Raw genomic sequence first — 12,688 nt, 5'->3', positions numbered from 1 at the left:
TTTATGTCGTGATCGCGAATTTCTCCCGATTATATTTAGAACAAACTTGCAGGGAGCCAGTGAGTACGCGGTGTCTATTCTATTCGCGACATGTAAACTAATACTGAGACAGAGTTTGTGTGCAGACACAACAACTTATAATTATACTTAAAATGATTTAAAGAGAGGTGGACTTTTGAAGTTATGATTAGTATCCGGTTTGTAATTAACAAATTGATAATGAAAATTACGCCTGCGGGAAAAAAATAAGGCTACCTAGATACTTATTACCTAAATATTTATACTAAGGACATCGAAATAAAATGGGGCGTTTTCTGTTTTATTTGGGGCCTTGACATCTAGCTACTTCACTATTAGGTTTCTGCCACACCTTAGTACATTACCTACTACCCGCTGCATAAATTATAAATGCATCTCAAATATTGTAACCAGATCTTCCAATCATTTTTGGAATAAATATCTTGTAATTCGGCACCATAGCAGCTATTGTCTGTCAATAACAAGGAGGCGAATACCTCGTCTTGTCTGACCCGAGCTTCTGCTCCTATCGATCATGCAGGTAACTTGATTCTGAAGCCAGCCACACACTATGTCACTGTCAAAACTTGCTATTTATGGATTCGATGTGCTGACCTTTGCCCTCTGCGGCTGCGGTAGGATGTGGACGGTGGGTGGATGCATCAAAAGTGCTGCATCAAACAGCTGTAACTAGGTAGCTACTTTAGTACCTTCAATAAATTTCTGATTCAGATCGGATTCGGAGATTCGGATTTGGATCCGAACTCGTGAAATATGTAGGTACACTTATATCCTGGTGTACTTACCTACCTACCTAGTCGTAAAACTATGGTAAGTACCTACCCAGATAATTTTACACATTCATCATGCGAATCCTTTCAAATTCAATCCTTACCATACTCAGTTAATTAGATATAATAATAATTGTTAGAAATAAGTACTTAATTGACTTTTTAATATTAGTTACTTATTTCGAGTTCATTCAATGTAGACTTGACCATAATTTCGTAGCTTAAGGAGGGCTACAGTTTAAAAAGTTTGGATAAAAAACTAAAACCTCGTTGAGGCGGAGGCTGCGGCAGGCATTCCTGACCAGTGACGCACCGGCTGGCTCGAGTTTCTTCAAACGTGGACGATTCCTTGCGGCTTCATTCAAATATCGAAGAAGATCGTCATGCAGGAAGTTTGTATTACTATAAGATCAGGCCTATTTATCTAAAATCAAGGTGCTATTGGTGTACTCACCTCTGTGTATTTTATAGGGGTTTTAATTTAATTAAGTACGTTTACCTTGCTATTATTGCGTATGGACCAACCGTATAGTGGCTTTTGTTATATTAAAGGCCTACCATCTTACTGTTATAGTGTATTGGTATGCGTTTGTTCTGTAACTAATTATTTTATGTTGGAATTTATTGTCTTTAGTGGATACTCCGGTGAAGTGGCGCATTCTTGGACAATGACACAACACCGCCTATTGTCTCATAGGGGCGGGCGGTGTCGGAAATGAGAGATAAAATTCAACAGCATAACTTAAAACAATCGTCTTTTAACAATATTCCTATGACGACGAGATGAAAAAATAAAATTGCAGGAAGCTCAGGAATTTCACGGAACAGAATTCAGTAGCTTGATTAATTAATGAAGGTTTATTCAGGTAACTATCATTAACATATTATTATATTTGCAGAACGTATGCTGTTGCAAAATAATCAACCTCTAAATCTTCTTTAACCAAGAAAATTGTTGTTTAAATTGCTAAAAATGTTTCATGTCCGTTGCTCCCTCGGCGCATCGCTGCAACTAGGCCCCGATAACGTGGGGTCAGCGGGCAGGAAGCGGCTCTTCAAACAACCCCGGCCCCCGCCTGTCCCCGCCCGGCCCCCGCCGGCCCCCGCTGCCCGGCTGATAATGATAACGCAGTATTGGGTAATCGCGCTGATGAACACTGCCACACGACATATCTCCTGACACACAAACTCTGCATAACTCACGCGTGGTGACTACATTCATGTGCATCAGTAAATACTACGATATCAACTGCAATTCATTCATTAAAAGTAACCTTTGGGATGTTAATTTACCCAGTTAGATTACTGTAAGTATTGTACTTATCCACCTAATTTTATCGCATCGCAGCTGACATCATAGTAACTAAGTTAGATGTTTCTGTTTATCAAGTTTTAACTCACTGTGAATCTGTTTCTGTAAGTTTCAGAATGCGGCATATGATTGGCTGCTACTCAATCACCCAAGTTCATGCTTAGGGAGATGGACTCAAGTGAGAAACTGGGCCTTATCTGTAAGGATGACATGCAATGAACTCAGCCTAAGTATTCATTCTTCTAAATATTCAATATTTTATAGTATCAGTTCAGTCACTTGAAGGGGAACCGAAGGGATAATGAAGGGAAATATAAATGCTCATTCGAATACCATTTAACATTCTTGACGTCAAGCCAGCACATAAACAGTGTCGGTTGGACAAAACCATAAATCGATTCATTCATAACTGCGTTCCACTTCATCAGTCAATCGTTGATAAATAAAAGATGGCGGGCCCGTGTGCTCGGCGGGAAACGACGTCGGTGACGTCAGACGAGACCAAAATATTAATTAAGTAGGTACCACTTTTTACCCTGCTGTGTAGTACCTACCGGTACCTACACAGTACCTAATAGACTACTGGCTATCACTTAGCACATTGAATATGGCTGGTTTACTGCGTTGTGCACTGCACTGTTTTTCTGGATACAGATAGATCTTAGTGTCATATTTAGGTACTTAAATAAGTATACATTCAGCTAGCCGATTCATACATTCAAACATTGACTGTTTCTGCTATTGAAGCTGTTTCCAAGTTGTCAGTAGTTAGTACCCACCCAGTGGGTATACCCACCTAACCTCCACCTAACTTACCAGTTTTGGCTCGCATACCTAGCCAAGTATGCCAAAGCCGACCAACCTACGTAGCAACTCCCACACTCACTGCCTTTCGGAACACATTCATTCATGTTCTGTCTTATCTAATAATAATAAATAATATCGTTTAAAGAGATGAAGATGTACCTACACTACATAGATAACGTAACTAAGACATGCTAAAAATAAGACATTTCGATCAGATAATCGCTAAACTTCGTGAAGAGTAGCTTTTTGGTCTTACGCCTAAATACTTAGAATTTTATTTGAATTAACAATCTTGACAAATACTTAGTTATAATGTTATATTTTACCGTAGACCTTAAAATGTACAACATATAAAATACTTTAATTCTATAAGTTGGTCTGCAAGTGCAGTAAGCAGAGCAGTAAAGTTGATGGCCGTTTAATGTAAGCGTGTTGGTGCAAACAAGTTTTTACTGAGCCCCTAGAGTCGTGGGACCGATGCTCTGAACGCTTTCATTGATCAAGCCACACTGGATAGGCAACTACTAAATACTCGACTTGTTTCAAGCCAGTTTCACGATACTTATTATAAAGTACATTTTCACACGGTCAGCGGTGATGATGTGTCGCTGTCGTATGTAAAAGGAAAATTACTAAACGCTGTTAATTGATGTTCAGCTACTATTGCTGACAATCACACCATCTCCTGAAAGAAGTAGGTGGTGGCTCGAAGTCTTTAACTCTTCATGGTGATGAGTTGAGTAACACTGGAGGCCCGTGAACGTGGGAGGTATAGCCGTTGCCGCATTGTTCTAGTTCAACGCCCATCAATCCTTCGACAGTTCCACATCTCTCAAAGTTGTGAAATTGATTTTCCAAATGCTCTACCCAATGAAGTACTGTAGTTAACTACCAACTTACCAAGTCCAACTAGAAGCAGAGACCAGCTTATTAATGTACGCCATTATTATTTGTAGCACCACTATTGTCGGATCAATAACTCAACACCTATGTGTCAAAATTAACTTCGAATCGAATGGCGGGACATTACTCAGTACGAGTTAATAACACCGCAATAATAATAATAAAATGTAACGGTAATGGTTGCAACAATTAGTCTTAGTGCTAATTAGAGCAATAGTTACTGTTATGGAGGACAGTGGCAATAGTAACTGTCCTAGTCCGGTTCATTAGGAGCCATTACATACGGGCGGTTCAACAGCCGCTTCAGTGATTTACACAGAACAACCTGGACTTTGTTGGTGGGTTGGTCTGTACTGGTGGGTGCTCAGAACAAGGCCTAGCGACATGCAGGCCGATGCGGTGGGTGAGACGTGGGTAGTAAGTACATAACAGCACTTTCACACCATCGGATACGTGGGCAGACTCACTGTTGCTTCACAGCGATTTCTGCGCAATCCATTCGAATATCTACCTACATTTCTGAGGGCTAACCTAGAAACCTGCTTGTACTTTCGTAGTTTGGCGAGCTGTCGATGGAAATAATAAATGTACCTACAATATATTCCCGACTGTTGTGTAGTAGTCCCATTAAGCTGTTATCAGGATTTGTGAACAGAACACTAATTGCCAGTAGTCATTAGCAGATAAGGCATAATGTAGGTATTGTTAGGTCGGATATCGAGTGACGGACGGGAAACGGGCAGGAAACAGCTCCAGTTTCTGCTGATATCGACGTTTTGTCGAAGCACTCATTATTTTTACTGTTCACTGATAAACGAGACCGCTGCAGTTATTAATTGGTGCCATGTGGTTTCGTAATTGTGAATGAGGTTGTAAGTACCTCTACATTCATTGGGGTAGAGTGCTGAAGTCATGAATTTAAAACCGTATATTAGTAACAATATAACTACCACTGTGTTACCTACTAATCGAGTTTGTTTTAATGTCACAGCTTATGCTTTATTACTACTTATAGAAACAAGTCTCATGTTACTTATATCTTACTTACATAAGTACTCGCTCCCGGGAGGGTCTTCCGGCCATCAAACCATGACTGGGGAAGAAACGGTATGTCCGCATCTGTTGTTTTCATTTAAATGTGCGAGCATGCGGTAGGTACATAAATATAACTATCCCGATCTATTTACTATTTAGACAGGTAGGTACTTTCTATCTTATAACTTTCAGGTTTTAGGCGAAACGAAGCATATAGGAAAACTCTAGTTAGGGTTTAAAAAGCATTGTATGATTTTTTTTCACAAAGCCAATATTAAAGTAGTCTTTGCAAAATCGCTTTCATGACTTTTTAGTTGGACTGTAGGTAACTGAAGTTATATCAAGGACTTTGTATAGTTACATTGATTGAGGTATGAAAATTGATCAGGGTTTTCAAACTTACCAACAGATGGCAGTGTTGACGTTTACTGTTCATACTCCTACGAATCTACAAGATGCTAGAATTTTAGAATATTATGATCACATGATGAAGGCAAGTATTTAATCAGATTCCATCATTCGACAACTCTGTAAATTATGTTTTGTTGAGCTCCAATAAAATTATTATTAATTCTTTGTAGTTTCAGAATAATAACGACCTCGCACTGTGTCATTTGTTCTATGGTCTTTCTCTGCATACACCATACACTACCGCAGTACCGCACACTCGCGCTTTTTTTGCTGTCAATCAAATGTCATGTCATGTCATCTGCAGTTATCAAAAACTTTAGAAACCAAACGAACTGAAAATTTATTATTTTATTCTTTTAAAAGTATCTTTTGTGTGTCTGCATTCAAATTTTACTTTGATTATGTGTACTTAATTCAGTTTATAGTTTTAATAAATGGTTTAAACATGGTGTAAAGTACGTAGGTCGGTATTTGCTACCACCATCGAAGTCTACTTCGATGGCTACCACATCTGCTATCAGTACAGAAAGGCAGCGGGTCATCTTGGGGGTCCTTAAAATATAAGTAAGTTTGCATTTTTTATGTTATTAAGTATACCTTTCACAAGAAAACCTATGATCCTAAACCGTATAAATGATGCGTAACAGCAGCTGCAGCATCAAAGCTGGCTATAAACTGAAAGATTCATTATAATCAACTTAACCATCTAAAACTGACTATGATTTATGATTTGCTCTATTGAATGGATGTATTTATTTAGATGAATTAACATTCAATGAAGTTTGATGTTGTTATGTTACTAATAATGAAATTGCAAAAAACTGCTTGAGTTGGAGCTACAGATATCTTTGACAAAATATGGTAGCAATGCAGCATGTTCGAAGACCCATACAAATTGTGTGTTTTTTAAATTTCGAGACTAGGCATAGGTGCATGATTGAATGGTTCCACTTACACCATAAAATATCAAGAAAATCATTTACAAAAACACCAATCTTGGTAGGAGCAGATAATCACAGTTTGAATATTTCTAGAATTCTATATCTAGGTATCAATGCTTTATGTATGTAGGTATGTAAGGTTTTGAAAGTTATATAAGATCAAGAAACAAGATCTATGATAAATGATAATGATAATCCATGGTTGAAATATGCAATAACTATGAAGCAGCTTCAATGCAGCTGGTACTAGGCTGCAGTAGTAGTAGTAGCAGTGGGCTGTTGTGCACCACCACTACATCATTACTCACTACTTTTGTAGCCCTGTTCTCTAGAATTACTTATGGACTGTGGAAGATTAGGAGGATATAGAAAAAACAAGCATAATGTAGTAAACATTCGTATCTATAATATAATTGTTTTTTATTTACAAATAAATACAAATTCAGTTAATAAATAAATGGTAGATTATCTACATCTTAGTAAGTATGCTTTTATGTATATCTCATTTTAATCTGTTCCGGGTTTATTTAAACCCAAAATACTAACGTAACGTTTTCTTATGACACGTTCGGTCTCAAGAAAATTTGAGACTATCGGCGTTCGGGCGACACGTTCACGTACATTCACACTATACAACTATATTTACAAGTACTGTATCGATCACACTGCCGGGAGCCGTTCACTCACCCGGACCACAACACTGAGTCCACCCCGCAGGTCCGAGCGCCAATAAATATTTGTACAACGCGCGCGCGCCCTCTGCCGGCCGTCGGGGCGCTCGCGGGCGGCGGGACTAGATAATACTGGACAGCGGCGGCGGCGGCGGCTCCGGGCAGCGGCAGCCGGCGCGGCGGCAGCGCGCGTACAGCGCCGCGCCCGCCGCCGCCAGCCCGCGCAGCGGCCAGTACAGGCACAGGCACGGCAGCGGCAGCGCCAGCGCCGACACGCACGCCAGCCGCCCGCCGCGCGCGCACGGCTCGCCCGCCTCCTCCTCGCCGCTGCCGCAGTGGTACAGCAGCGCCTTCACGCAGCACATGCACGACGCGTAGTCCACGCACGCCTCCGCGCTGCACAGACACGAGCCGCACAGCCAGCGCTGCGGCAGCGGGCGCGGGCGCGCGCACTGCTCGCAGCGGCAGCGCCCGCACGAGCCGCACACGATGGAGTCGGCGGCGGGCGCGCGCCGCTTGTCGGGCGCGGCGGCCGGCTGCGCGGTCACCGGCTTGAGCGGCGCGGCGGCGGCGCGGCCGGGCGGCGCGCGGCACGGCGCCTCCACGTAGGGGTTGCGCTCGCGCTCGGCCTCGGGCCGCGGCCGCAGCAGGGACACGGCGCGGCCCGGCGGCCGGGGCTCGCGCGCCGCCGGCGCCCGGGGCGCGCGCGCGGCCGGCTTGGGCGGCCGGGGCGGCGCCGGTCCGCCATACTCATCCATCGAGTCCGGCTAACGGCTCTCCGGGCCGTCGCCTTCTTGTTCCCTCATCGTCCCCACCTGCGCAACGGAAACGAAACACGTTAACAAACACTTTAATGGAAATGTCAAAGTTTAATAGCATACAATAATTCATCACATACTCATACAAACTTACACTATTCATTCATTCAGCGATTGTGGAACGTTTATTTTTGTAGCAAGGTGCCTAGTAGGTATGTATAACTATGTATTAATTATCATGATGTTCATGATCATGTGTTATTTATGATAATTCCGCATACTTACGATCAGTACCTACCTGCATACGATACTTAGTTAGGTACTCTAACATTGACACAATGTTACCATTACTTATTGTTTTATACAATAGAGTACTAAAATATCGAATTGAATCTTTGATAGGTTCGTAGTTGTAACTAGACTACCTTTATAAGACAAGTCTAGCAAACAACAAACTTTATAAGTACTAATAAAAAGATCATGTGACCAGCCACAGCCAGTTTAGTAACGAGCACAGTATTTTAAGTAATTAGATATGATTAAATGTCGAAATTATGAATTACAACATAATATCTTTAACAAACACGTAAGTAACATTGGTAGCGATTCAGGTTAAAATTTAAGCTCTATCAGTGCTAAATATTGAAATTTGTACCTTCAGAATCGGCTACATTGTGAATAAACATAACTTATTATATTTTATTGATATTACTAAATGAAATTAGGTATGCCATGGTTTATATGCTAACAAAAATTAAGGGTTAGCAGTTATTTAGATACATCATTTCCACTTTACTAACTACCAACGGTGCCCAAATTAGTTCTTAGATCTTTGATTAACGATTTAAATACATATAAGTAAGTACTTGACAATTGTGTAATATGTAGGCGTCTACTAATAATGTGGTAGCACCTGTTGCATTACAGTATGAACGTTCACTACCTACTCAATAATGATTTGATTACCTTGCCGCAAAGAGAAATGTGAAACAAGATACCTATAGATTTTTTTTAGCAAACTGTTATTAGAAATGCAAAAATCAACTTTGCTAATAAAAGATACTTGTCTCTATTTAGAATTTAACTTCTTTGTAAAATCAACGAACGAGACAAAGTGTGTAAGGGCTATTCCTAATTCTGATCAGCTTGCCATACGCAATATCCGGGTTTCTCAAATATATTTAAAAAGCTGTAGTAGAAGTTTTCAGCGTATCAATAATGTCTTAACTGTAAAGGTGCCATTTGGCATAATTTTTAATATTTTTATGAAATTCTTTAGGCAGCTAGCGACATAAAGCTAGACGATACGGCACCTACATATTATTTAAACCAGTAATGACGTTGCGAAATGTCGTTGACTGCAAGCTCATGTCGTCGGCGACAAATGACTAAAAAGAGATGGTCTGTGAGAGGTTCACATAATTCCCACTACTGAGCAGTTATTGACCACAATATAATGTTTATTATATGCTTCAGTATCGCAGCTCCATCCCTTCCATTATATGGCCACGTGTCTGGTACTTGAACGCAGTCCGTCAAAACCTTTGAAATAGGTTTAGCAATCTTTGATGTGCTAACTACATTTAGAATATGTCAATAATAGGTATAGGTGCATAATATGTACTCCGTCCGTTTATATACTTGAAACTCCTCATTCGTAAATAATTTAAAACATAAATAAACCGTGTACCGTAAGGCAACCACAATGCGCATAAACCCTAAAGTTTTATTCGTATTTGTTCATTAATATTAGTAGATTCTAAATGTATGATTTACAGAAACCTACAAATAATTTACTGTAAAAAGCCCGTTGTCAACCAATATCAATAGGATGCCTCATAATTAGGCATCCAATGCTTGTAATGAAGTTTTCATGGTATAGTAGGTATACAATTAAAACTATATTTCCGTTTAACTTTATTAGCACATACTTTGACACAGTCGTAAATTTGTCTATACATAAATGTAATATTGCTTTCAATTTATTGTGTGCAATAAATGAGTGCTCCTACTAAAAGGTGGTTCTTTATTTAGTTATTAACTACCTAAATCGTAGGACTGGTTGTGAAATCTTCATAATATCCTCTAGTTTTTACATTTAGGGGTGGCTTGCACCATTAGTATTGTATGTACTCTTCATTGTTTTTTTACATCTTGAAGCATTAGTCATCACATCCTAACGTAGACCCTAGTATCGATGACCATACATATTTGAGAATGACTCCAATCCAGAACGGAATTTACACACATGTGTCCACTGAAAACCGACTTAATTTGAAAGTTGAAGAAACATGATTTTAATTGATTATAGGCTCGCGTTACTCGTATTCTACTATAAATCTGCTGATGGTACTGTCAAAATAGCATTAATTATGAGAAAACTATCGTTTCGCTGTTAGACTTCTTTATTGCCGTTAGGATCTGCAGTTAGTTACCAATGTGAACTGTAATCTCTCAGTTAGATATTAGGTATATGTTAAAATAGTAAGTTTTACGGATAATCCCTTGTCATCATACGGCCATAATTCACTAAAACACGTAATGTAAATGGCTGTCCATGATGTTTTAGGTCCATTTAAAACACCTATGTTTGAAACTCTAATGCATATAGGTAGAATCTGTACCATGTGAATAGTTATAAAATAGGAGTGACACCTGCTGAGAAGTGTTATAATATTAATTAAACAATACTCAAACACTGAATTCCAAGGTCTATTATGACGCAATCATACTTTTTGTGCTAAAGTTAAGGAACCGTAACTATTATCGAGCTTAATGTGTATGGGAAATTAACAGTAATATTCTTGATCTTGAAGGCACAGTATATCGTCTGACATGATTGCAATTCTAGAGCAATTTTTGTAAAACTTAGCAGTTGATCAGTTTTTTTATGATGGAGGTCTCATATGTAACGGTGACAATTTTTGTTTTGTTTTGTCTAAATGTGTTTGCTATCTGTTATAGTTGTTACAAGATTAGCAGTTACAATGCTATTGTTTACTGTATTCTTTTATCTAAAACATTATTTCGAATTTAACGTTCTCCACGAAGTTATCGACTTATCTCTGTATGTTCAACTGTTTGTGCCAAAAATATTGGTTCTCTTTTCCATATGCGGTTTCTATGTAAAGGTTAGTTTGTGCCTATTTATTAGATTCAAATTCTAATGAACTGGTTTTCTTTGAATTGTCTTATTGAAGATACAAAAAGTTACTTGGATTTGCTGCTGATGCTGAAGATTCCTTTTAAACTATTTAGTTGCTTGCAGCTATTCAACTTGATTTATAGCAACCAAGCTCCCAATTAGCTTCGCATTTACTCAGTTTTCAATATTTAGGGTTTATACAGAAGAAGGCAGAATGTTTGTCAGAAAAAATACCAAAACTAGTGATAAAGATTTTCTTACTTAAAACAGTATTATCGTATCGTCTTCAACTTTCTGATATATCTTGACCTGTGACCACTGAATCGTTACTTATTTTTCTACTCTTGTCTATAATCAAGGCATTTTTGCTGACATGTTAACGACATCGCTGGATCTACAGCTGGTACAGAAGTTATCTCTCTGATACCATATTATTATTCCAGTTTAAGTCCAACGTGTACGTTTACACGTCGTGATGTGGTCGTTGATGGTTCCTTTTGAATTGACCCTATAATCAGACATTATTATAATGATAGCATTATTATAACTCGTTGGTTTGGAAGGTTCTCGCGACGAGCGCTTGCGCTGCACGTGTGCGGGTCGCTAGGCGCGGCGCTTCGGCCGTCGCCATTCATGCTAGGAGACCTCTACGAATACTGTCTATAGCCCTAACTTGGCGCCTACGCATGTGCTCCTCCTCGACATATGGATTGGTAATGGAATGCTGAACAGGACCTAGTCAATCGGTCCAAACTAGTTCCATGCCATGCCAAGTACTTACGACAACATAAACGTTCCACGTATCCTAGACACATCGCTTTCACAAGGACACTCGGGCCAGTTTGCCCCACACACAAATCACTGATCATTTAGCATTCGGCCTTACTGGCTATCCATATGCCGCACCAAAACCACGCCGGACGATACACTCATACACTAAAATGCGGCTGAACCACCAAATTTCAACCGCGCAAATCCACGGGAAGATTGTTAAGACCGGCGCGGTCTGGAGCGGCACCTGGCGCGGGCGGGGGGCGGCCCACGCAGCGGCCTCGATTCTCGTCCGCCCGCCGCCGCGCGGTTATCACTGCAATATGGCCGCTACTCACTTCCTCGCTGAAGTTCTTCGTTGATTTCTACTCCGAATCTCGACGACGATGTTTTTTGTATCCGTTCCGAACTCGTGCGGGTTCACTGCACTTATTCTTATACACATTTTAAACGAAAACCGGGAGCGTTAGCGCTACGCTCCGACGAAACGACCGTTTCGTTTGCCGATACATTCCGCACTGGCGTCCGCCGCGGCCGCGGGTTGGCGGGAGAGCCGCGTCCCCTCCGCCGTTCCTCATACCGCCCGCGCCTCGCCTTTTTATGAATGAAAGGCGGCCATACTGAATGAACCGCGTACACAGCGCGGTTGGTCGCTATTTTCGCGGGCGACCGACGACGTCGGGGTCCGGGGGGCGGGGGCCGGAAGTGAGCAGCGAGCGCTCGCGGTGCCAAATTTTGCGGCGCGGGCGGCAGCAGCGGATGTGCTCGTTTACCGAGCTTCCGGCACGATCCTCCCGCTCGGCCGCATCCGGGAATTGGGTTTCCGGTTGGCGAGAGTCGCGCCACCGAGATCACGCCCACTGTCGTCCTGCAACGGCTATCTGCTTTCAAATATGTACCAGCAAGCGCCTTGAACTCTTGAATGCCTTTGGTAAAGTCCGTTTATGAAGTTGTCGGATCTGTCTTAGCATTTTCATGATTCATACCAATACCAAGATATGTGAAGTCATTCCCATTCAGTTTAAATGCCACCATCCTTATTGTTGGTACTTACCTTGAGTGTAACTTTTTGAAACATTATCATACCTACATAACTATTCATAACATCTAAAAATCGTTTTGCAA

The 12,688-nt window shown here is 40.8% G+C and overlaps 1 protein-coding gene across 1 annotated transcript; it reads right to left on the bottom strand.

Moving 5' to 3' along the window:
• Positions 1 to 6,602: 6,602 nt before the first annotated feature.
• LOC119692266 (protein sprouty) lies at positions 6,603 to 12,174 on the bottom strand. Its single transcript, XM_038112213.2, has 2 exons — positions 11,902 to 12,174; positions 6,603 to 7,704 (listed from the first exon to the last, which is right to left on the bottom strand). Exon 2 carries the CDS (start codon positions 7,645 to 7,647, stop codon positions 7,012 to 7,014), a length of 636 nt encoding a protein of 211 aa, XP_037968141.2. The 5' UTR covers positions 7,648 to 7,704; positions 11,902 to 12,174; the 3' UTR covers positions 6,603 to 7,011.
• Between the last annotated feature and the right edge of the window lie 514 nt (positions 12,175 to 12,688).

The sequence above is a fragment of the Plutella xylostella genome, chromosome 13 (genome assembly GCF_932276165.1).
Source record: "Plutella xylostella chromosome 13, ilPluXylo3.1, whole genome shotgun sequence".
Classification (NCBI taxonomy): Eukaryota; Metazoa; Arthropoda; class Insecta; order Lepidoptera; family Plutellidae; genus Plutella; species Plutella xylostella.
This window is presented reverse-complemented; position numbering and strand designations above follow the sequence as displayed.

Excerpts from the sequence above, each read along its gene's own strand:
- LOC119692266 (XM_038112213.2), bottom strand. The coding sequence starts at position 7,647 with ATGGATGAGTATGGCGGACCGGCGCCGCCCCGGCCGCCCAAGCCGGCC.